Consider the following 27,003-nt stretch of genomic DNA (forward strand, 5'->3'; position numbering starts at 1 on the left):
GCCTTTCAATGAAAATATATGTACAGTGGATTCCAGTTAACTAGGCCATCTGTTAATCAGGGCAGCCGCTAATCTGAGACATTCTTAAAGAACAAAAGCTCAAGAAAATAGCCAGGGTTCCCTTCGTTTATTTGGGAAATTGTGCCGCTAATTTGGACAAGAGACTGTTGGCAAGCAGTTTTTAACTAGCGGCAGTCATGTGCACGTTGTGTGGTTGTTAGACACTACACCCTGCTTAGAGCAAGTAGATTACAGGAGTGTTCAAAAGCAGTGATTTATGTCAGCTGGCGAGAAATAAGCAGCAAGACAATTCAGAACTCACTGTTTTGCTCACTCTGGTTAAGCATTCAGGCTTTAGATGCCAGAAGCAGCTGGGAGTGGAAATGAAATGATTTGGAGGGTGTGATTGTCAAAAGCATTGTATGAAGGCAGTCCATTGTCAGCTCTAAGTGTCTGCACTGACTTTGTTCATTTACAGTCAATCAAAAGAATTGGATTAATTCCTCCGTCAATAACTATGAGGAACTAATTCTCAGTTTTATAGTACTGTAGTAGCTTCATTAGCATTCTACTTTGCCTGTACTTCATTTAAATGCATATGTAATTTGTTACTCAGTTAAACAGTAGTTCTTTTTTTTTTTTACATACCTTTTTACCTATTTCCACGGAATTCCAGCTAACTGGGGCTGCTGCTCAATTGGGCCAAAATGTACTTGTCTTGATCTATCCCAATTAACCAGAATCCACTTTATTTGTCTGGAAACTAATACTTGGTTATTTGCAGGACATAAATGTTCGTTTGCTGATTTTTAATGAGATAAGACAAACTAATCTCAAGAACATGACGGACAAAAAATGACCAGTTTCCCCATCACACTTATGAACCAGGCAACATAAGTGAATCTGCAGATGCTGGAAATAAATAAAAAAAACACAAAATGCTGGCGGAACTCAGCAGGCCAGACAGCATCTATGGGAGGAGGTAGTGACGACGTTTCGGGTCCGGCCCATCTGGTCCCTTCGGGTTTCGGCCCGAAACATCGTCACTACCTCCTCCCATAGATGCTGTCTGGCCTGCTGAGTTCTGCCAGCATTTTGTGTTTTTTTACACTTATGAACCATTTGTCTTTCCTTGCCAGTAGTTTTCCATTGTTCTTTAAAAATAGCTGATAGTGGGGGGGGGGGGGGGAAGAAGAGGGTAAGTAGCAAAAAGCTCCCACTATCTATTAAATGCTCTCAAAGGCGTGCATCTCAAATAGCCTCTGATAAACAAGTCCAGTGGAACCATTTCTATTGACAAGAGAGGGGCAAAGGCGGGTTTCTGGTGCCTTAAAGCTAGTCGCTTCGGGTAGATGGTGCTCGCCAGGTGTTGTTGGCAGAAAACTCTGATCTCAAACCTGTGCTGCCTTGCAGTTATACTCATTCATAGGGAAGACTTTGGGAATAAACCCAAGGAAAAATCTGGAGCTGGGGTCTCCAAGGGTAACTGGCAACTCTTGCAATGTCGCAAGTGCTCAACTATATCGGTCTCTACTATTCCTTTGGATTTATCAGCTGTGTGGCGAGGGGGAGCCTGCTGCATAGTCAGTAGCTTGTTCTCCATTTCATACTGCCCTGGCCTGCATATCATGCAGACAGATTAGACACAATAACCATGATCGACCCTGAGCAATGGAGGCAATCAGATACTTTTCCGTATATTTATTTAGTTTGGAATGGAGATATCAATGAACAGGCTAAAACTTAATGGCCTTCCCTGACAGACCGCGGAATGGCAGCAGTGAGGCACACAGTACACTGCTGCTGTTAACAAAAGAGTTTTTAGACTTAAGACCACGCAGCAATGAAGCTACAATGGCACATTTCAAAAGGAAGATAGTGTGTGCCCTGAAGTGGTTCCAATGAGCTCGAGATGTTGTGGCACCGGTTATGGCATAGGAAGTTCTATAATGAGGTTCTGGTCACCTCATTATAGGAAGGATGTGGAAGCTATGAAAAGGGTTTACCAGGATGTTGCCTGGTTTGGAGAACAAGTCATATGAAGCAAGGTTAGCAGAGCTGGGACTTTTCTCTTTGGAGCATAGAAGAATGAGAGGGGACTTGATAGAGGTCTACAAGATTATGAGAGGCATAGATAGGGTGGATAGTCAGTACCTGTTTCCCAGGGCACCAATAGCAAACACCAGAGGGCATATGTACAAAATTAAGGGAGGGAAGTTTAGGGGAGACATCAGGGATGTTTTTTTTCCCCCCACACAGAGGGTTGTGAGTGCCTGGAATGACTCACTGGGGATGGTGGTGGAGGCTAAAACATTAGGAGTATTTAAGAGCCTCTTGGACCGGCACATGGATGAAAGAAAAAAAAGAGGATTATGGGGTAGTGTGAGTTTAGTACTTTTTTAAAGGATTATATGGGTCGGCACAACATGGAGGGCTGAAGGGCCTGTACTGTGCTGTAGTGTTCTATGGTGATTTTGGATTAGTCTGAGTGAGGAACTGGTACATTTTACAAATGGTCAAACTGCAGCTAGCAACTACCAGTCATGGAGGGAATGAATGTTTAGAGCAGTACTGGGCTACCAATCAGCCATGTTGCTTTGTTCTGGGTGGCTTTGAACTTGAGTGTTTTTGAAAACATTCTGAGATATGTCATGCTCTTTACTTGCCTCCTGTGGAAAGGCTTCGAAGGTCAAGAGATAAGTCATTCACCGTACATACATATACAGACTGGTGGGGGACTCTATGATGGTGATCTTATTGAATGTCAAGGGAAAAAAGTGGTCAGACTACCTTTCATAGTGCTCTTAAACTTCCCACTTTATCAGTTGACACTTGAATGATATCTTGTTACTGCTGCCTGCAGATATACATAGACTACTTCATTTGGTGAACAATTGCAAATGTAATTAAATACCATGCAATCAGTTCCATCTCTGATGGAACGAAAGCCACTGATGAAATCAGTAAAGAGGGATAGGCCGAGGACACTCCCTGCAGGAACATGTTGGGGCTGAGGTGACTCACAGCCATGAACCATAACCACCTTTCTCTGTGCTGGGTGTGACTGCGGGTCACTGAATTATTTCCTCATTGACTTATTTGATACTGCATTCAGTCACATGTCAAGTGTAGTCACTGTCACCTGGACTTTAGTTTTTCTGTCAACATTTAGACTAAGGTTGTGATGAGGTTTGAAACACAATGGTCCTGGCAAAAATGAAAAATGTTTTCACAAGAAAATTTACAGGGTTTTTTAAATTCTGGTTGCTCTTCTAGTATCTGTTCTGTTTCTGTTTTTTTCTTCTTCTTTTCACATATTACACTGGATCACAGAAGTAGAAGGGTGGACACCTAACCCTTCTACTTCTGAAATCCATTCAATGAGAAGATAGATGATTTGTGAGCAAGCTTCATACATCTTGTATCTCATGATTCTCAACCTGATTAATTAACAAAAACAATCTTATTGATGAGCTCAAGCATCAACTGTTTGTGCAAAAGTGAAGCAAACTTTCAGCATCCGTTACAAGTTCAAGCATTCCTCAACTTGAAAGGCTTGGAACTAAGTTGTAAAATATGATCCACTGGTGGAAGACTCAAATACCAGTAGAAAAAAATCATTTCATATCCTCTCTCAATTGTCATCTTTGATTAGATTAACCAATTATTTTGGTCCTTGGCACCTGTTGGAAACCACTATTTTTAATAATCCTTTTTATAAGATTTGTACTTTTCAACAAATGTATTTTTCACCATATGTGGTGGTTCTTGCCCACTCACTGGCAGCTAAACGGTTTATCACTGTTCTCATTGGCTAAGTATTAGCACATTACCCATGTGATGTAACTGTTTTAACTATGCAGTCTTTTTAGCTAGTTTATTCCTATCTAAGGAATTTTCCTCATCGTATTATAAAAGTGATGGATTTTCAGAGGTGCCATCCTGGCTTCTTTTCTATCTTTTGTATTCATCTCCCAGCGTCATTTCTCAGCTCTTTGTACGTTTGTTTGTATTTTAAAATAAACTGGAAATCTTAGAATTAGGACCCCTCATCATTACTGACTTCCAGAAGAACCTTAAGGATCTGAAAGTAAACAGAGATCCAACACAACTAGAATGGTCTGAGTAAATGTACGTTGCACTCTTTTTCAAGACCAATGTATATTTACAGAAGTGCTTTTTATATAAAAGAGTACCCAAATGTAAATTGAAAATTGTAAAGCCACAAATGAACTTCATCACCATATTGTATTTCATTATACATAAAGACCTGCATTTCATTGGCCTTTTTGATCATTTCCTATGGTCGTCCATCACATTTTAATGACCTATGCACATTAACTATTTACAGCTCCAACAGTTCTAGCTTTACACTATTTAGAATCTATACTGATCTCTCCTTTTTACAACCTTATCTGATGACCTGGTATTTAATTACTTTGAAATCTATTTTCCATAGTTTTTCTCAGCCATCCAATCTCTTAAAATGTCATAATTTAATTCTTCCCTCTATCAGGCTTTTTGTCCAACCCATCAAGGTTGTCTACATGTACAGCTGAGGTCTTAAGACAGATTCCAATGCAACACTGTGAATCACATCTGGCCATTCTGTACCGCCTTCTGTAGCTTGTATAATTTCCTAACCAGGTTAACAATTTACTTTCAATTAAATGACCTTCAGAATGAGTCTTGCAAGTCCATTAAAAAAACCCATCAAAAGACATTAGCCAGTCAACTTCTATAGTCACCAACTCCAAATCATCAATTTTTAGGCCAATGAGGCACTTCATATATACATGCTGGCTCTCTTCAGTCAGCAGAAAACTTTCATGGTGTTTAGTTAATCTTAATTACGGGTTCTATTTTCTAGCTTTAGATGCTACATTAACTAGAATCCAATCCTTGTCTTTCCTTTCTTATATTTCATAAATAATAGTAATATGCATTGTTCTTATTGTGGGTTATCTGCAATATTTTCACTTAACCATTAAAAACATCTGCTTCTTTACATTCACTTCTCTTCAATGTAATTTTATTAATTACAGAAAATCTATTGTATTTTTTAAAATCCCTGGCCTTCAAACAACACACACAAAATGCTGGTGGAACACAGCAGGCCAGGCAGCATCTATAAGGAGAAGCACTGTCGACGTTTCGGGCCGAGACCCTTCGTCAAGACTTCGCCAGTCCTGACGAAGGGTCACAGCCCGAAACGTCGACAGTGCTTCTCCTTATAGATGCTGCCTGGCCTGCTGTGTTCCACCAGCATTTTGTGTGTGGTGTTTGAATTTCCAGCATTTGCAGATTTCCTCGTGTTTGCCCTGGCCTTCATTTTAGATTTGTTTGTACGTTGTGACCTGCGCATATCAATATAATCACACTGAATGGCAGAGAAGGCTAGAGGAACATCGTGGTTTACTCCTGCTCCTATTTTCCTGTGTCCTTGAGTTCAGGACACAAACAGTTTTCTTCCATTACACACACTGATGCAACGGCTAAGACAATAAGACTGCGACAAAGTTTATGCTCTGAACACCCTTTCATTCACGTGTGCAGATGTTGTGAAGATTGAGCACACATTGGAAAGTGTGTGAATGCACTGCCTGAAATTGTTCTGTTTATAAAGGTTGCACTCCAAACCTTGCCAGTAGTGAAGGAAATAGTATTTCCTTCCACATTTCAGAAATTAGACTGCAACTCTGTTTCCCAAGAGCTACACAAGGTGAAACTGCATTTCAGCTGCCTATATTTACTACTGCAACATGCCTGAAGCAGACTGGAACTGATAAGTGAAGAGCAAATGTTCATTACCTCTTCCAAGCTAAAAAGGACACCGCCAATCGGAGCGCCAAAAGCCACAGAGACACCCGCGGCTGATGCTGCAGATAATACCTATGAGAAGAAATGACAGTCTGTAAGCATATGTGATTTATGAAGAATTTTTTAATAACATTAAAACAGTTAGGCCAAGTTCAAAAGGAAAATTACAGTATTTGGCATACGTGTTTCTCACTTGGCAGTCAATGTTACCAAGTTAATGTCATCTACTGCTTTTGCTACTGACAAAATTATACATAAAGTTATGGAGAAAAACAAGGAAAATCTTCATTTTAATTAATTAATACTTCGGTGAATGATTTGGTTTACAAAAAAACAAAGCTGTTTCAGCAAGCAAGAATAATCTTAGGTACAATAATGCAAAAGCAAAATGTGGCAGCACTGGGAGTCAGAGAAAAAAAGAAAATGCTGCAAGGTCAAGTTTAATTATCATTCAGCCACACACATGAATACAGCCAAAGGAAACAGTGTTCCTCCAGAGTCAAGGTGCAAAACACAACACCAACAGTCACACACAGAGCACATGATAGCAGAATAATAATATATCCCAAGTGCCTGTGTCCTGGCCTGTAGATTGACGGTGCATGAGAGGCACACTTCTGCAAGAACAAACAAGTAGCAGTTCCTATCACACCCTCATGAAGCAGTAGATGAATACAATCCAGCTTGTCTTCTACATGTACAGCTGAGGTCTTAAGACAGATTCCAATGCAACACTGTGAATCACATCTGGCCATTATCACAACCGCCTTCTGTAGCTTATATAATTTCCTAACCAGGTTAGCAATTTACTTTCAATTAAATGACCTTCAGAATGAGTCTCTAAGGAGAAGCCTTCCTGACTATATCTTGCAAGTCCATAAAAAAAGCCATCAAAAGACATTAGCCAGTCAACTTCTATAGTCACCAACTCCAAATCATCCATTTTTAGGCTAATGAGGCACAACCTACACTGGAAGGCAGCATTGACAGGAGAAGCCAGCCCCCAACCTCATACAGATTTCAGCAGGTCCATAGAGGCCTCTGTTCTCTCCCATACCACCTCCAGCGTCTCCTTTCCTGGGAGGTCCCAATATGAGGCCCAATTGCAGGAGGCAATAATCAAGGCAACACAGCTCCGCCCACCGTCAGTCTCATCGATGAGCCAGTGAACTGGACATGCAGTGTTCAACTTTACCAATGTGCAACAGGGTCTTGTAATCACAATAAAGATGCCCAAGACAATCAACAAGCCCAGCTCCATCACTATCCAGCAGCTCGCTAGTGGGGTAAACCTGTAGTACTTTATGTTCTTAATATCCAGAAATAGTAGAAAAGACCTGAAGAACGAACAATTACACCATTGGTTGGACTCAGAGAGGCCGCTGAGTCTGTGTACACTGCCATCTTACCAGAAATCAGTAAGATCAGGCAGCATCTGTGAAGGAGAGCTAATGTCAATGATCACATCAGATCCTCTGTTTTTCTACCCAGACTTTAGATAATATTTTATGTTTTCATTCAAGAAATTATATTAAGTTTTGTCAGAGGAAGTATATCATGGATTTACTCTACAACCATCAGGCTCCTGAACCAGTGTGGATTATTTCACCTCAACACTGAACTGACTCCACAACCTACAGACTCATGTTGAAGGACCAAACTCATGTTCTTATATTATATATTTACATGTTATAGTTATTATTTGCTTTTTTGTATTTATACAGTATGACTTCTTTGCACATTGGTTGTTAGTCAGTCATTGTTTGCATGCAGTTTTTCGAAAATTCTTTTCTATTTCTTTGATGTATTTTGAATGCCTGCGAGAAAATAAACATCAGGGTGACATATACATAGTTTGATAATAAACATACTCAGAATTTTGAAAATTATATTTAGGAAACTAATAAAAAATTAATGTTATGGGAATTCGGCAATGGTGTTGGTACTACATTACACAATCAAATTATTACATGCAGTTCTTGTCACTACAAAAGAAGGACATGGTACTAATAGAAAGAATGCAGAAGGATTCATGAGGATGTTACTGGAATGGAGGACTTTAGTTATAAGAGATTGGAAGACTGTGCTTATTCTCAATAGAATATGAGGCCAGGGAGAAAAATTATATATAATCATATAACAATCACAGCACGGAAACAGGACATCTCGGCCCTCCTAGTCCGTGCCGAACTCTTAATCTCACCTAGTCCCACCTACCCGCACTCAGCCCATAACCCTCCACTCCTTTCCTGTCCATATACCTATCCAATTTTACCTTAAATGACACAACTGAACTGGCCTCTACTACTTCTACAGGAAGCTCATTCCACACAGCTATCACTCTCTGAGTAAAGCAATACCCCCTCGTGTTTCCCTTAAACTTTTGCCCCCTAACTCTCAAATCATGTCCTCTCGTTTGAATCTCCCCTACTCTCAATGGAAACAGCCTATTCACGTCAACTCTGTCTATCCCTCTCAACATTTTAAATACCTCGATCAAATCCCCCCTCAACCTTCTACGCTCCAATGAATAGAGACCTAACTTGTTCAACCTCCTACGCTCCAATGAATAGAGACCTAACTTGTTCAACCTTCTACGCTCCAATGAATAGAGACCTAACTTGTTCAACCTTCTACGCTCCAATGAATAGAGACCTAACTTGTTCAACCTATGAAGGGCACAAATATGATGACAGTCTGAGTCTTTTGTTTCTGGTGCAGGGACATTTCGAAATAGAGGGTATAGTTTTAAGGAAAGAAAGGAGAAATTTAAAGGAGATCTGAGGGGTATGCTTTTTTTAATATGTTAGTGGTTGTCTGGAATGAGCTGCCAGATGAGGCTGCAGAGACAGATACAGTTATATTGTTTAAAGGAGAGTTAGAAAGGAACATAGATAGATAGATAGATAGATAGATAGATAGATAGATAGATAGATAGATAGATAGATAGATAGATAGATAGATAGATAGATAGATAGATAGATAGATAGATAGATAGATAGATAGATAGATAGATAGATAGATAGATAGATAGATAGATAGATAGATAGATAGATAGATAGATAGATAGATAGATAGATAGATAGATAGATAGATACTTTATTCATCCCCATGGGGAAATTCAACTTTTTTTCCAATGTCCCATACACTTGTTGTAGCAAAACTAATTACATACAATACTTAACTCAGTAAAAAAATATGATATGCATCTAAATCACTATCTCAAAAAGCATTAATAATAGCTTTTAAAAAGTTCTTAAGTCCTGGCGGTAGAATTGTAAAGCCTAATGGCATTGGGGAGTATTGACCTCTTCATCCTGTCTGAGGAGCATTGTATCGATAGTAACCTGTCGCTGAAACTGCTTCTCTGTCTCTGGATGGTGCTATGTAGAGGATGTTCAGAGTTATCCATAATTGACTGTAGCCTACTCAGCGCCCTTCGCTCAGCTACCGATGTTAAACTCTCCAGTACTTTGCCCACGACAGAGCCCGCCTTCCTTACCAGCTTATTAAGACGTGAGGCGTCCCTCTTCTTAATGCTTCCTCCCCAACACGCCACCACAAAGAAGAGGGCGCTCTCCACAACTGACCTATAGAACATCTTCAGCATCTCACTACAGACATTGAATGACGCCAACCTTCTTAGGAAGTACAGTCGACTCTGTGCCTTCCTGCACAAGGCATCTGTGTTGGCAGTCCAGTCTAGCTTCTCGTCTAACTGTACTCCCAGATACTTGTAGGTCTTAACCTGCTCCACACATTCTCCATTAATGATCACTGGCTCCATATGAGGCCTAGATCTCCTAAAGTCCACCACCATCTCCTTGGTCTTGGTGATATTGAGAGCATTGAAGGGTTACAGGTTTAATGCACTGTTGAAGACATGGCTAAGGTGGGTGGAGAGTTGCCATTTCCATGCTGTGATTCTACATTAAAATTAGTAATTTTGTTTTGAGTGCCAAGCCACTCCCCTGCAGCTTTTTCAGTCCGTATCAGTGACCTTTCTCAAATGAATTGAGATGTATTATATATAATGAGTATGGTGTCAAAGCTCAGCACTACTGAGTGCTGTCCACTGGTGGAGCAGGAGGTCAGATGAACTCTAGCACTTCCCTCACTTCTTTGGTGCAGTACACAAGCACTGAATGTCAAGAGCAAGCTGAATCATTCAATGCAGCTAGCTAGCAGTTTTTCATGGAATTACTGTCCAGCAAGTAGAACATTTCAAACCATTTACTTGTGACTATTTTGTTGCTCTATCCTGAAAAAAAGATTTTATTTTTGTACCTAATGTCCTTGTATATGTTCCCAATTACTGAGGAAGAAGCACCACCAAAGATGCCAGCAAATACCAGTCCTAAATAATAACTCGCAATGCCATTAGAACAACTTGAATTTACATAGTGTTTCTGACTGCAAAAATATCCCTTGAAGAAATGAAAGTTCACATATGAAATTTCCATGGATGAAATAAAAATGGAGGGCCATGTGGGAGGGAAGAGTTAGATGTGAAAGAACCTTATTGAACTTGGATAATGTACAGAATAGAGGGGAAATGGGGACTAGTTTGTAAATGAAAAGAAACTGGGGAAGCTGCAGATGGTGGAACCTGGAACAAATATTCTGTCTGCATAGTCTACAATACTTGAACATTGAATTTTCCATTTGCAAGTAACCCCTCTCTTCAATGGGCTCTTTCTCCCATTCCCCTTTCTTTCTCTCTTTCTGGTCCTCTTCCGGTCCTCTCATATTTGTCTTTGACCTGTTGGCTCCATCCACATTACTTTCATTTCACTCTTAGATTTTCAGCCTCTTAACCCATCCACATCTGGTTCTGGTTCCATCTGACATTCACCTCTGCACTAATGGTTACCACCAACAGCTCTTTATCAGATTCCATTCGGCCTTTGTGATACTGCCTATCTCCTTCCAGCAATCGTCTCCAGCCTTCATATTTCCCTCCCCCATCTTGTTCATTCTGCCTCTTGTTTTTCTCTTTTTTTAAACAAAAATACATTTATTATAAATTCAAACCACCTCAGCACTATTGTACAACCACATTACCAACAAAAGCCAGCAGAACAACTAACGTAACTGAATTGACACATTCCCATCCTTATTAAGGATGGTAATTATCCCCATGGTCTCAAAATACTTGCACTGTATGTTATCTGAGAACACAGTAGTTCTTTTTCCACAGCCACCTGGGCAGAGACATACCCTCTGAACATTTCCAGGCAGTCAGCTGGGCGGGTTCTCTGTCTTCCTCCATCTATCCTTCACCTTCCACTTGTTTTCAAACTTTACCCCACTCCCCTCACATAACTGACAAAACCTGCCTGTCATCTACCCCTCCTCAGTAGACCAATTATCTCAGACTCCTGTCTCACCACCCCTCTTTTCCTCTTTATATTGACCATCTCCAGTGTCCTGGTGCAAGGGCTTGACCTGAAATATCTCCCTAGATGCTGCTCGACACGTTGACTTCTTCCTGCAGATTCTTTATTGTTCTTAAAAGGAAATTTCCCTGAAGTACTAAAGCTTTAATCAAAGTCAAGTTTACTGCCATATGCATAAGTATATGCACAGATACAATAAAAAAATTACACCTCTGTACAGTATTGTTGGACCCAAGGCAATCCATTGATCATAAGTCTCAGATAGTATTTCACACAACCCTCTATCACCTTCTTTTATCTGATAGTATTGTCATATTTTTTGTATTTCACCCTTATTTGTCACTCTAACTTCACAGCCTGAGCAACTTACTTGCTGTTGCTTTGATTCCAGTGTTGGTCACTTGTTTTTGTAATGATCCCTCACATTTACTCTTTATGCTTGATAGAGTTTGACTTCCCAAGGTGCACTCTGTCTGAATTAAATCCATCCGCCATGGCTTCACCCAATCTTCCAGCTATTGACCTATTATAACCCTTAGACAACCTTCTTTGCATGTTGTCTGCAAACGTACTTATCGTGCTACCTACATCTTCATCCTTGCCATTACAAACCTGGTTGCACCAGGACCCAAGGGGGACCAACATTCTCATGGGCAAGTTTGTTAGAGCTGTTGGGGAGGGTTTCAACTAATTTGACAGGGGGTTGAAAACTGGAGTGAAGGGACTCAGGATAGAACGGAAGGTAAAAATGCAAAGATAGCGTGCAGTCAGACTTGTCAGGAAGGGTGGGCAAATGATAGGACAAAATTGCAGCCAGCAAGGGGAGTATCAGTGCATTAGGGACGCACACCAATAAGAGCAGCAAATACACTACTCAATTTGTTATATCTCAGCACACAGTGTAAGAAATAAGGTCGATGATCTTGTTGCACCTTTACAGATTGTCAGGTATGATGTTGTGCCCATCACGGAATCGTGGCTGAAGGATGGTTGTAGTTGGGAGCTGAATGTCCAAAGTTACACACTGTATCGGAGGGATAAGAAGGCAGGCAGAGGGGTGGCGTGGCTCTGCTGGTAAAGAATGGCATCAAATCAGTAGAAAAATATGACATTGGATCAGAAGATGTTGACTCCTTGTAGGTTAAGCTAAGAAACTGCAAAAGTAAAAGGACCCTCATGGCAATTATATACAGGCCTCCCAACAGCAACTGGGATATGGACCACAGATTACAATGGTAAATAGAAAAGGCGTGTCAAAAGGGCAAGGTTATGAAAGTCATGGTAGATTTCAACATGTACGTCAATTGGGAAAATCAGGTTGGTAATGGATCTCAAGAGAGTGAGTTTGTTGAATGCCTCTGAAATGGCTTTTTAGAGCAGTTTGTCATTGAGCCTACCAGGGGATCAGCTATACTGGATTAAGTGTTATGTAATCAACCAGGGGTGATTAAGGAGCTTCAGGTAAAAGAACCGTTGAAAGGCAGTGATCACAATATAATTGACACACAAAATGCTGGTGGAACACAGCAGGCCAGGCAGCATCTATAAGGAGAAGTACTGTCGACGTTTTGGGCCGAGACGTCCTGACGAAGGGTCTCGGCCCGAAACGTCGACAGTGCTTCTCCTTATAGTTGCTGCCTGGCCTGCTGTGTTCCACCAGCATTTTGTGTGTGTTGTTTGAATTTCCAGCATCTGCAGATTTCTTCGTGTTTGTACAATATAATTGAGTTCAATTTGAAAACTGATAGAGAGAAAGTAAAGTCTGACATAGCAGTACTGTATTTCAGTGGAGTAAAGGAAATTACAGTGATATGAGAGGAGTTGGCCAAAGTAAATTGGAAGGAGATGCTGGCAGGGATGGTAGCAGAGCAGCAATGGCTTGCATTTCTGGACAAAATGAGGAAGGTGCAGGATAAATGTATTCCAAAAACAAAGAAATACTCAAATGGTAAAACAGTACAACCGTGGCTGACAAGGGAAGTCAAAGCTAATCGAAAAGCAAAACAGAGAGCATACAACAAAGCAAAAATTGGTAGGAAGAGAGAGGATTGGGAAGCTTTTAAAAACCTACGGAGAGCAACTAAAAGAATCATTAGAGGGAAAAGATGAAATATGAAAGCAAGCTAGCAAATAATATCAAATTGACAGTAAAAGCTCTTGAGTATGTAAAATATAAAAGAGAGATGAGAGTGGACATAGCACTATTAGAAAACGAGGCCCAGAGAAGTAACAACAGGGGATAAGGAGATGGCAGATGAACTAATTGAGTATTTTGCATCAGTCTTCACTGTGCAAGACACTAACAGTGTGCCAGATGTTGAAGGGTGTGCGAGAAGAGAATTGAGTGCAGTTACTATTACAAGAGAGCAGGTTGAATTGAATTGACATTATTACTTGCATCCTTCATATACATGAGTAAAAATCTTTACATTACGTCTCCATCTAAATGTACAATGCGCGATTTATAATAATTTATAATAAATAATATGTACAACAGGATTGTCAATATAGCATAGAAATACAGTTCTGTCAGCATGAATTAATCAGTCTGATGGCTTGGTGGAAGAAGCTGTCTTAGAGCCTGTTGGTCCTGGCTTTTATGCTGTGGTACTGTTTCCCAGATGGGAGCAGCTGGAACAGTTTGTGATTGGGGTAACTCGGGACCCCAGTGATCCTCCAGGCCTTTTATACACACCTTGTCTTTGTAAATGTCCTGAATAGTGGGAAGTTCACATCCACACATGAGCTGGGCTGTCCGCACCACTCACTGCAGAGTCCTGGGATTGAGGGAGGTACAGTTCCCATACCAGGCAGTGATGCAGCCAGTCAGGATGCTCTCAATTGTGCCCCAAAATAAAGTTGTTAGGATTGGGGGCCCATATGAAACTTCTTCAAACATCTGAGATGAAAGAGGCGCTGTTGTGCCTTTTTCACCACACAGCCAATGTGTACAGACCACGTGAGATCTTTGGTGATGTTTATACTGCAGAAATTAAAGCTGTTCACCCTCTCAACACCAGATCCATTGACGTCAATAGGGATTAGCCTGTCTCCATTCCCCCTGTGGTCCACAACCAGCTCCTTTGATTTTGCGACATTGAGGGAGAGGTTGTTTTCTTGACACCACTGTGTCAGGGTGATGACTTCTCTGTAGGCTGCCTTGTTATTATTTAAGGCCAACAAATGCAGTATCATCAGCAAATATAATTAGCATATTGGAGCTGTGGGGGGGGGCACAGTTATGGGTACACAGAGAGTAAAGGAGGGGGCTTAGTACAGAGCCCTGAGGAACATCTGTGTTGAGGGTCAGAGGGGTAGAGGTGAGGGAGCCCATTCTTACCACCTGCCGGCAATCTGACAAGAAGTCCAGGATCCAGCTTCACAAGGCAGGGTCTCTGAGCTTCTTGTCGAGCCTGGAGGGAATTATGGTGTTGAATGCTGAACTGTAGTCCAAGAACAGCATTCCCACATAAGCATCCCTCTTCTCCAGATGTGCAAGGACGGTGTGTAGAGTTGTGGCTATTGCATCATCTGTTGATCAGCTGTATCGGTAGGCGAATTGTAGGGGGTCCAGTGTGGGTGGTAGCATGCTGCCATGGTGCTCAAAAAGCTGAAAGACCCAAGGGTACACAAGTCACCTGGACCAGAAGAACTGCACCCTAGAGTTCTGAAAGAGGTAGCGGCAGAGATTGCGGAGGTATCAGTAATGATCTTTCAAACATCATTGGGCTCTGGCATGGTGCCAAAGGACTGGCAAATTGCAAATGTCACTGTACTCCAAGAAAGGAAGAAGCCAGCAGAAAGAAAATTACAGACCCGGGGATGCAATGGATGTTGTAAATTTGGATTTTCAGAAGGCCTCTGAAAAGGTACCACTAATGAGGCTGCTTAGAAGGTTATGAACCCATTGTATGGGCAAGAAGATGGCAAATGAAATACAATGTTGGAAAATTCATGGTCATGCACTTTGGTAGTAGAAATAAATGTGCAGACTACTTTCTAAATGGGGAGAAAATCCTGGAATCTGAGATACAAAGTGTCTTGGGAGTCGTTGTGCAGAACACTCTAAAGGTTAATTTGCAGGTAGTCAGTGGTGAGGAAGGCAAATGCAATGTTAGCATTCATTTCCAACTGTTTAGAATACAAGAGCGGGGATGTGATGCTGAAGCTTTACCTTGAGGTATTGTGAACAGCTTTGGTCTCATCTAAGAAAGGATGTGCTGGCACTGGAGAGGGTTCAGGGGTGGTTCAGAAGGATAATTCCAGGAAAGAAACACATGAGGAACGTTTGATATTGGGCCTATATTCACTGGAATTTAGAAGGATGAGGGGGGATCTCATTGAAATTTCTTGAATAATGAAAGGCCTAAACAGAGTAGATATGGAAAGGATGCTTCCCATGGTGGGGCAGTCTAGGACAAGAGGGCACAGCCTCAGAAAAGAGGGGTGTCCATTTAAAACAGATATACAGAGAAATTTCTTTTGCCAGAGGGTGGTGAATTTGTGGAATTTATTACCCGAGGCAGCTGTGGAGGCTAGTTCGTTGGCTGTATTTAAGGCAGGGCTTGATAGGTTCTTGATCGAACATGGCATCAAAGGTTACAGGGAGACGGCTGGGAAGTGGGGCTGAGGGGGGAAAAGAGGATCAGCCATGATTGAATGGCAGAGCAGATTCAATGGGCTAAACGTCCTAATTCTGCTTCTATGTCTTACGGTCTTATAAGCAAAGGTCTCTGCACAGATCTCTGGAGTACACCACCTGTTACAGTGTTCCTCTCAGATGAATACCTATCCATTTTACTATCTATCTCCTAGCAAAAGGCCAATTTTACACCCACTCTGACAACATACCTCGCATTCCTTTTGCCTTAACCTTCTAAACCAGTCCACTCTGCAGACCCAGTCTTGTCAAATGTGTTACACTAAAATTCTATCACTTAACTACATTTAGAAGATGTTTTAAAATTCCTTTAACAATTTAATATTTTTTGGTTATCAGAGATTGTTATAACAGCTTAAAAAAAACATTTGACAACAAGAGTCTGTGGAAAAAGTCATTAGGCGCCACCTTCCAAGGCCTCGTTGCTGCTTGTAGATTGCTCCACTTCATGGGATTGATGTGTCAACAAGGCCTGGAGGATCAGACCCACATGGCCAGAGAAAGGAAAGAAATAGTGTGGTCAGTGAACATAAACAGCAGGGCAGATTTAGGGCCACTAGTGCTACAGTAAATATAACCGACTTCTAATCAAGGCAGAAAACTCATTAAAAGACATACATACCATTAAGATGACGGCAAACAAAGTAAACACTAGAAGGCTGTCAAACAGCTGAAAGAGAAAGATCTCCAATTTAAAGTGAGAAAAGTACTTCAGGAAACATACCTCCCGCTTCTTTGCTTCATTTTTGTTGTATTTTGGGAATAAATAGGAGAAGATATTTCCACAGCAACAGGCAACATGAACAAGGGGACCCTCTTTCCCCAAACTCAGTCCAGAAGCCACAGCCAAAACCAGAGTGATTGTTTTAATTAGCAAGGTCCATTTGCCAAGGTAGCCTCGGATGATGAAGCCACTAAGAATAGTTTTAATCTATAAAAGAGAAACATACATAGCATTTAGCCTTGGATTAAAAAGTGTGAAGTGATATGCTGTGACAGAAGGTGACAATAGTGACCAAACACAAAGTTCCAAAGAAAGAAAAGGAACGAAGGAACCTAGGAGTGTATAGGCATTAACCCTTATTTCACTGTACTGCTGCAAACAAATAACAAAACAAATTCATGACTTATGTGAGTAATGATAAACCTGATTCTGACGTGGGTCTCTATTGTGGACTGAGAATATGAAGGGGGCAGTGAGAAGGGAATCATGGTTGGGAAAATGGGAATAGAGAGGGGAGAGAATAGGAAGCATCAAGAGATATTCTGTAATGATCAATAAGGCAATTAACTAGAATCAAATGGCCTTGCCTGGTGCCTCAGGGCTGGGACTATCTGCACCTGTGCCACCCCCTGCTCAGGCACTCCTCCTCTGCCACTTGTCCCACACTCCTCCCATACCCAACATTCTTTGCTTCCACCAGATTTACATACATTCCATGCTCCACGTTGACAAATACAGAACTGTGCGATAGAAAAATTGGATTTGCTGTTTCAGCTGTTGATAATCATTCTATTCTCCCATCAAGACTAAGTTCCTTAATTAAGTCTTTCTATAGTCACCATTCGGTTATCAAAATGTAGATTTACTGGTAATCTTGTCAAGTGAGAATGGAAAAGCTGTACCAAATTCTTGCTCAGGTAGATCAACTTTGACTGGTCTCCTGGTGCACACCAGTTTTTAATAAATCACCTTTTATTTTGAACACCATGCAACTTTCAGTTTGTTCCTACACAGGGATTATTGAGAAAATGGTCAATTAAATACATTAAATACTTTTGAGAGAGTAGAGCAGACAAGACCCTAACGTTTATAAATACAGGCAGATTAAAAAAAGCAGGTAAGTTAAAATGAACCTTTATAAAACACTTGTAAAACCTCAGCTAGAATATTGTATTCTAGAATATTGTCACCTGAAAAGGTGCAGAAAAGATTTAATAGAATGGCTCTCAGAATGAAGATTTCAACAATAAGATTGAAGAAGCTTCCTTGGAGCAATGAAGGTTGAGAGAAATATGGTAGAGGAGCACAAGATCATAGTATAAATGAAGAAAAGCTGTTCACAGTATTAGTGAGTTCAAAAACTAGCAAGCTCAGATTTCATATTCTGGAAATAAAACAGAAAAGCAAGGAGAAACTGCACTTCTAAATTCAGAGGCCAGTTATGATCTATCGCTCACTGCAAGTGAGTGTGGTGGAATAAATTCAGCCATGATGGAATGGCAGAGCAGACTCAAGGGGTCTAGTTCTGCTCCTTTGCCTTATGGTCCTCATTAATAAGGGTGCCGACGATTATGGTGAGAAGGCAGGAGAATGGGTTTGAGAGGGATAATAAATCAGCCATATTGGAATGGTGGAGCAGACTCAATGGGCCAAATAGCCTAATTCTGCTCCTAAGTCTTAAGGTCTAAATTAGGGAAGAAACTGATAGGCACTAGAAGGAATAGGGCTGCAGACGAGGGAATAGGATTAATTCTGTAACTCTATAAGACATTTGAATGGTTCTTAGTTCCAAATTATATTTTATATTCTTCGAAAGCATTTATTAAAAAAAAGTACCAATTACAATGGCATAGCGAAGCATTTGGGAAGTTTGATATCCTACTTCAACATTAATTAACCATTAGCTCATGTAAGAATAGGAATCAAGATTAAAGCTAAAGTCTTGGGTCTTGTATCAGGAATGCTTTTTCATACACAGCGACTGATGCAAACTGACATTAGGCAATTTGTATGTATTTAAAGTTATGAAGGAATTAGGCAAAGACAGGGAAAATATAACCATAATGGACAAAGTGAGCTGAATATACGTGCTCTGTGTGGTAACCCTGCTTACTGTAAATTGGATGCCACAGTGGGAAGAATGGTAGATGTTCTTTATGGATGAATTAATATACTTTAAAGAACTCAGACATTTTAAACTAGCTAATTTTGACAACAATAAATTATGGTCAGCATTCAATCAAGATGCTATTTCACTTCTCTTAATACACAACTATATGTAGAAAACAAATTACATTTGTTTTATAAAAAATGTGCCATATTGTCACTTGTCAAAGTGCAGTCAATATCATGTTTGACATACTAAGGAGAGTATGGTTATTCTATTTTTATCAATGGAATTCAGAAGTTAGTTACAGAATAACTGTTCAAAGAGGTTTTCATCTCTTCTTCATTGTTCAGGAATCTCTTTGTTGTCTGCTAATTTACTTCTTCTGGGAGACATTATTCTTGGCAATTGATGTCCTCCCCCCACCCCCGATCCTCCAACAATCAATTTTGACAGTCCATGCCAGAACCTTTTATGTCCATATAAACTGACAACACATCATGGCTCCTATGGGTAAAACATCAGTTGTCTGGATATACCAGGGCTTTTTTAATGTTATGGACCCCTACCATTAACCAAGGGGTCCGTAGACCTCAGGCTGCGAACCCCTGGGTGTTGCAGACCAGTCATCCATTTCCAGCAACTTTATTGGTTTAATTGCAGAAATAAAGGTGTGTAGATATGATAACGATGGTCAAAATAAATAACATTGTTAAAGCACTTTTTAAAAATTCTCAAACCTTACCTCTGGAATTCCAGAGCCGCAGGCATAGGGAGCAAACACCTTCACTAAAGAAACAGCCAGGAAGCCAAATCCCAAGGCCCAGAAGATGTACATAATGTAGTTCATTATATAAGAACCTGGACCCTGGAAAACATTCCATTGAAAATCTGATTAAGGGCTTGCAAGCATGAGAAACTTATACTCATACATCTTTTATCTTAGTGTTCACTCCTCTTTCAGGCATGTGATCACCATCAGGCATCAGGTTTTCAGGTCAAACACTGCCAACAGCAGAACAAACACCCTCAAATAGCTCTCTTTAAAAAAAAAACAAAATATAATTTTGCTTTCAAAATCAACTGATTTCTTTTAATACCAGTATAACTAACTAGAGGTATTAAGAATATTACTTGATTTAATCAACAGATACAAAACATTAGCAGTTGGCACCAGGAATGAGACAGTTTTAAAAGTCAGGAAAAATTAAGCCAAAAACAAAAAGAAGAAATATGAAACTAGGCATACAAAAAGGTTGTTAAAATTGAAAAGCATGTTTAGTAAATTGTAAAGTAAATCTGGCTCCTATAGGCAGGACAAATTATAGGAGAAATAAGAAATGGCAACATTATTAAATGCATTATTTTGGATTAGAACATAACTCAGAAAAACAGGTGGGTTGGGGCTGCATTAGAGGTTAAAATAGCACATAAAATTGGGATAAAATGAAATGTTTGTTGAACCCTCCAGCTATTTTTAAATGAAAAAAGGATAACAGAGGGGCACCTGCTGGTGGGTTGGGTAACTTATTAAATGTCTATTCTATGCACATTACCATTATGGCATTGAACTCCTTGTCTGAAAGAGTAGTCTAACTGCTTACCTCAGCACTTGTTCATCTTTATTTTTCATTCTTTGTCTGTTAGGTTACAGTTAGTGCAGTGAGATTGGCTCCGGGCTGTGTTTTGTTCTGTGTGTGAGATGTGAGGATTCTGGGAGACCTCCAGTCTTCCAGATAACCACAACTGCATCCTGTGCAGAGAGCTGCAGCTGCTCTGAGAACATGTTAAGGAACTGGAGCTGCAGCTCGATTACCTTCGGCTCATATGGGAGACTGACCAAGTGATAGATAGGAGCTACAGGAGTAGCCGCCCTTAGGTTGCAGGAGGCAGGTAACTGGGTGACTGGCATGAGAAGGGAAATGGACAGCCAATGCAGAGTACGTCTGTAGCCATTCCCCTCAATAATAAATATACACCACTTTGGATACTATTGGGGGGGGGGGGGGGGGTGACCTACAGACTTGGGAGCTGCAGTGACCAGGTCGCTGGCACTGAAGCTCAGGAGAGAAAGAAGGTGAAGAGTGGTTACAGGAAATTCCATAGTTAAGAGGAATAGAAACGAGATTGTGTGGACACCAAAGAGACACCCGGATGGTATGTTGCCTGAAAGGTGCCAGGGTCAGGGATGTCTCAGATCGGGTCTATGGCATTCTAAAAGGGGGAGGGGGAGCAGCCTGAAGCCTTGATGCATATTGGCACCAATAAATAAGTAGGAAAGGACAGGAGGGCCTGAAGAGAGATTTTAGGGAGCTAAGTAGAAAGCTGAAAAGCAGGACCTACTAGGTACTAATCTTTGGATTGCTGCCTGTGCCACGTGCCGGTGAGGGTCAGAATGGGATGATTTGGCAGATGAATGCGTGGCTCAGGAACTAGTGCAGGGGGAAGAGCTTCGGATTTCTGGATCTTTGGGATCTCTTCTGAGGAAGGTGTGACCTGTACAAAAAGAATGGGTTACACTTGAACCCGAGGAGAACCAATATCCTTGAGGGCAGGTTTGCAAGGCCTGTTTGGGAGAGTTTAAATAATTTGGCAGGGGATGGAAGCGAAGTGCTAGGACAGAAGATGAGGTGCTTGGTTTACAAACAGAGGCAGTGTGTAGTGAGACTGCTAGCAAGAACAAAGTGATGATAGGGCAAAATTGCAGTGAGTAGGACGAATGGGAATGTAAAAGGGGCCAAAAATCATAACAGGTGATGAATACAGGACTGAAGGTGTTATTGTTGAAGGCACACAGTTACAGAATAAGATAGATGAACCTGTAGCACAGTTATAGATTGGCATGCATGATGTAGTGAGATTCACTGAATTGTGGCTGAAAGAAGATTACAGCTGGGAGCTATATATTATAACAAACGGTCAGACAGGTAGGCCGAAGGAGTGAAGTGACTGTTGGTAAAAAATGGACTCAAATCATTGGAAACAAAGTGGATCAGAAGGTATAAAATCATTGTGGGTAGAGCTAAGAAAATGCAAAGGTAAAATGACTTATGGGAATTATATATAGACCTCCAAACAGATGTGGTCTACAAATTACAACAGGAGATAGAAATGCATACTAAAAGGGCAATGCTAATGCCCATGGGGGATTTCAAAATGCAGGTATATTGGGAAAATCAGGTTGGAGCTGGATCCCAAGAGGGGAAATTTCTAGAATGTCTATGAGATGTATTGGATGGCAGAACTGATGGCACTGTGGCCAAGTTTGTGGATGATATGAAGATAGGTGGAGGGGCAGGTAGTTTTGAGGAAGCAGAAGTTCTACAGAAGAGATTAGGAGAATGGGCAAAGAAGTGCCAAATGGAATACAGTGTTGGAAAGTGTATGGTCATGCACTTTGATAGAAGTGGACCTACTTACATCTGCCTGTCCAATTATTAATTCGGCCCACGTTTTCCATTGAGGACATTTGTTTCTTGCTTCAAACGTTGTCTCACTTGATCCCCAGCAGCACTGTTCATGATTGAACCACAATGCACTCAGACATATGCCTTCCTTTAAATCAGTCATCCAGTCTGCAGCAATATCTATTAAACCAGCCAGGGCACCTGGAATTTGTCAAATGAAATCAAACCTTTAGTTGTCAATGTTCTTCAATTTAAGATGAATCAATGATTTATTCACTGTACATTGTTTATTGCATTATCTCATTCTTGTCAAACTCAAGACTTTTCATGGTACAAAATAAAAGCAACTTAAGCCATTCACCCTCAAGTTTGCCCCACAGAAGGAAAACCAAGATGCTATATTTGCCAACAATGTATCATTCTACCTTTCACAAGTTAGAATTTCATTTACTTAACTCCTTTTAACATAGGATGTACAGTTGCTGCACTGAAATACATGATTGAGTCCAATAAATCAGTACACATTAAGCATCTTGATCTGAACCATTGACTGTTTATTTTCCGTGAGAAAAGAGTAGCCAACATTTCGGGCCGAGACCCTTCATCAGGAACTATCTTTCCTTTCAGTTAGTCCTGATGAAGGGTCTCGGCCCGAAACGTTGGCTACTCCTTTCTCACGGATGCTGCCTGACCTGCTGAGTTCTTCCAGCGTTGTGTACGTATTATTTGATCCACAGCATCTGCAGTTGTATTTTTGTGAACTGTTTATTTTCCACTGCAGATTCTGTCTGACTTGCTCAATTCCATCAGCATTTTGTTTTTTCCCCTCTCTCTTTCTCTAGAGAACACAGCATCTTCATTCTCTTCTGTCATCAATTGGAAACAAAATTGGGTCAAGTCAGATGGTGAAAATAGAGGGCTGCTTTACAGAGTGGAGGCCTGTGATCGGTGCCAATCAGGGATCAGTCTAATGTTATTTGTCATATATGCCAAAGTATGCAATCGAATGCAAGTGGAATGATTGGTAATTTTGCAGATGACACCAAGATTGGTTATGCCGTGGACAATGGAAAAAAGTTGTTTAAGGTTACAACAGGATCTAGATCAACTGGGAAAGTAAACAAAGAAATGGCAGATGACTTTAACTCGACAAACATATGCAGCACTTTCAAAGATCATCTAGGGCAGGAGGTACATAGTGAAGACAGGGCTCTGACCAGGTGCTGTAGAACCGAAGAGACACTGGGGTACAAGTACATAGTCTTACCCCTTCCTTTCCAGTTCTGCAGAAAGATCTCGGCCCAAAACATCGACTGCTTATTCATTTCAAAAGATACTGCTGGACCCGAGTTCCTCCAGCATTTTGTGTGTGGTGCACTGGATTTCCAGCATCTGCAAACTTTCTCATGTTTATAGAGTACATAGTTCCTTGAAAGTGGTGGCACAGGTAGACAGGGTTGTGAAGAAAATATATGGCATACATATTCCAGCTGATCGATAGATTGGCCAGTCTGTATTTGGATTATTGTTTGCAGCTCTGGTCACCGTTCCACAGAAGAATGTGATTAACCCAAAAAGGGAGCAGAAAAAATTCACAAGGTTGTTGTCAAGACTAGAAGACCCAAGTTAAAAGATCAGACTGGACAGGCTATGACCATGTTCTCTGGAGTGAAAGAACCCGAGGGGTGATCTTACAGAGGTTTATAAAATTATGAGGGACATTGATAAGATGGATGGTCACTGTGTTTTCTCAGGTAAGGTAGTCTAAAAGCTGGAGGGCATACGTTCGAGAGAGGGGAAAGCGTTAAAATGGGATCTGAAAACAAGCTTTTCAACAGAGGGCTGTGTTGGGTTTATGGAACAAACTGCCAAAGGAAGTTGGTAGAGGGATCCACACCCCTCCCATCCATGTACCCATTTAAACTTCCCTTAAATGTTGAAATCAAACCCACATCCAGCACTTTCGCTGGAAGCTCATTCCACACCTCCCTCAGATAGGTGCACAATTGATAATGATGTTGTGTTCATTGTTTTACCTGATGCCAAACCAGTCAATGTTACAACCAGCCATCCAGACCAGGCATCGTATAAACTTTTTACAAACTCCCACACAGAATCTTTCTTCTTGCTAGTAATCTGCAATAAAAAGAAGTGTTGAATAATACACTACACTCAGAAACAAGTTGTCAAAAAAATAATCAGCTTTCCTTCAGAGGTCACTAAATATTGCACTGAATCCTGATCACTCTGAACATCTTAGTATTCATAGTGCAACTTTAAAATAGGAACCAAAATCAATGTTAAGGTGATAAACAAAATAGTAATGATGCTTAACCTGCATCTCAGAAGTGTGCTAAAACATTACTTATTCTGCCAAAAGTAATGATCAACAATTTAAGCTTCGTCAATCTTTGATAAGCCACATACTTCAAACACTGTCACAAAGATTATCATAGCTATAAAGGTATTATTACAATTCTGTCCTTCCTTGCTTTACCAAATTTGAAGATGCACTGTTAATGACTATTAACCTGCTGAGAAAGCAGATTTAAAAAAGGTGATTACAATGTAAGCTCGGTAAAATTATAACTTCTAGCATAGATGTGAAAGAAAACTCAAGAGTGCCAGCCGACTTGATGGTGCTGTTGGAAGGATAGAGGGATGCAAGTTCAGATTTAAATGGTGCCAGAGAAACGGGTAACAAGACATGCTGTACCATAATTTATGAAAACAGGACAGTCAGCTTAATCTCCAAGCCAGGCAATTTAATAAAAAATTAAGGTACAGTGCAAATCATCATCATTAAGGATGAAGATTAATCTATGAAGGCTAACATGGATATGCTCAGTGAAACTGAAACAGAAGTAACTGCAGGTGCTGGATATCTGAAACAAAAATAAAAAAATGCTGCTTGTGCAGAGGAGATTCAAACGATTGAAGGAATTTAGTTGTGGGGAGAGATTGGATAGGGGTGGACATGTTCCCCCCCCCCCCCCATGAGATATCATAAACGAGGTTTAAGGAGAGGAAGTTAAGATCTATAAAATTATTATAGGCTAAAGTAGCATGGATGTTGGAAGAAAACTATTTATTTCAACATTGTTCAGAAGCAGGGAACATTAATTTAAAGAAATTGGTCCAGGGATGCAGAGGAAAGAACTGGACAGTACTGAGGAAAGATCAGGACAGTGGAATTAGATGACAAGCTCTCGCAGAACTTCAGCACCACCATAATATCCAATGGCATTTTGTCATTCTATTCACTTTTAAGTGAGACTCAATGAGTAGCATATTTAATATTTCAGTAATATTTGAGTAATATTTTAAATATGTTTAATTAAGCATTCTTTGTTTGTTTACATAATTCATTATGGGTTATATGTAAGCACGTGAACGCCGTACATCATTTCAGCAGCATGTCATTTGTGAGCATGTCACTTAGAAAAACTAAGTAGACAAAACGTATCCTGGGTCCTGTGATTTTCTTTCAATTAGTTTTTTTGGAATTACAAAACATAACACCATACATAAAAAGGTGATGAAGCCAGAGGCCAGGGATAAAGAACACCACTTTTTCGTTATGTCAGTATAAGCTATGTTTGTTGCCTTAGACCAGAGAAGATCAATAATTGATTTCTTACAGGTGTTCACTGTTCTCTTGAATGGTTTTGAAGGACTAAATACAGAGAAACTACTTCCAGGGTAGAAGGAACAATAAACAGAACACAGAAACAAGACGGTTGGTAAAGAAAAACTGAGGTGATGCAAACACAAGTTATTCTTTGAATTTTGCAGCAAATTGTTAAGGCCTGGGGCACGCTGCCAAAATTACAGCAAAAGCAGCTTTAACAATGATTTATAAAGAGAACTGAATAGGAAAAGTTTCAGGGCTGAGGAAAGAACAGGACAGTGGAATTGGATGACAAGGTCTCGTAGAACGTCAGTATCACCATAATATCTTATAGCATTCTGCCTCTCGGAGATACAAAAAAAACCTGATAAAGTGACATTTGACGGTTTCAATATCAAAACTGACTCTTCTTTGGGACACCTTTATTGGTCACCTGTTTCAGACAGTAATAATTTAATTACTGATCCTCTTCATTTGACTCTAATCCAAAATAAGATCAGAAGGTGCTGCAAATACTCAACAGGCCAGGTAGCAACTATGGACAGAAAATACATTAACATTTCAGGTCAATGATCTTTGACCAGAACCTGAAAAGTTCATCACCTAGAAACAGCTTTGAACCTCTCTCACCAGTACATGTCCTGCTGAATATTTCCAACATTTTCTGATCCCAATTAAAGGAGCAGGTTAGGATTGCCAGATTCCTAAATTAGAGATTTTTTCCCACCTCCACTATTTAATGTGAAATGACTAACTACACCCACCTTTCTGTGCCTTTCCCGGTCCTTGCACTTCTCTCGCACCCAGTCAATGGTATGGAAATCATCATATGTTCCAACGCCCGGTATAGGTTCATCCAAAAGGTCCAGTAAGTGTGTTGTGCTATTAATACCACCTCCATTTGTCATGGTATAATTGACACCTTCAACAACAAAAAACACAAATTCATATTAAACTCAATCTAAGCAATCAACAGTAAGATTTTTTAAAAATTGAGAATGGTCCTGTAAACAATTGGACATTACTGTATTTGAAATTTACTGTATTTGTAATTTCACTACAGTTTAATCCAATGACAATAATAACCTTCCATAATTTGCAAAACACATCCAACATCCTCCCAATTAAGAAGCAGAGCATTAATAGACGATTATCGTTTTATTTCCTCTGCTGCCCACACCCACCGATCAACAGTTTAGGAGATGGGATGTGCAGCAAAGCTTAAAGCAGAAGCAGCTGAAATAAGAAGTTAGTA

General features: G+C 40.4%; 1 protein-coding gene across 9 annotated transcripts in view; it reads right to left on the reverse strand.

Moving 5' to 3' along the window:
- clcn3 (chloride channel 3) overlaps positions 1-27,003 on the reverse strand; it is a 224,651-nt gene that overhangs the window by 63,159 nt on the left and 134,489 nt on the right. For all 9 annotated transcript variants that reach the window (XM_073047862.1, XM_073047856.1, XM_073047857.1 and 6 more), the window contains 6 exons: positions 26,513-26,670; positions 24,154-24,253; positions 22,131-22,318; positions 19,456-19,578; positions 16,604-16,810; positions 5,812-5,892 (listed from right to left, as the gene is read on the reverse strand). In XM_073047862.1, the coding sequence (XP_072903963.1) occupies positions 5,812-5,892; positions 16,604-16,810; positions 19,456-19,578; positions 22,131-22,318; positions 24,154-24,253; positions 26,513-26,670 (857 nt within the window). The remainder of the gene's footprint in view (positions 1-5,811; positions 5,893-16,603; positions 16,811-19,455; positions 19,579-22,130; positions 22,319-24,153; positions 24,254-26,512; positions 26,671-27,003) is intronic.

The sequence above is a fragment of the Hemitrygon akajei genome, chromosome 6, assembly GCF_048418815.1.
Source record: "Hemitrygon akajei chromosome 6, sHemAka1.3, whole genome shotgun sequence".
Lineage (NCBI taxonomy): Eukaryota > Metazoa > Chordata > Chondrichthyes > Myliobatiformes > Dasyatidae > Hemitrygon > Hemitrygon akajei.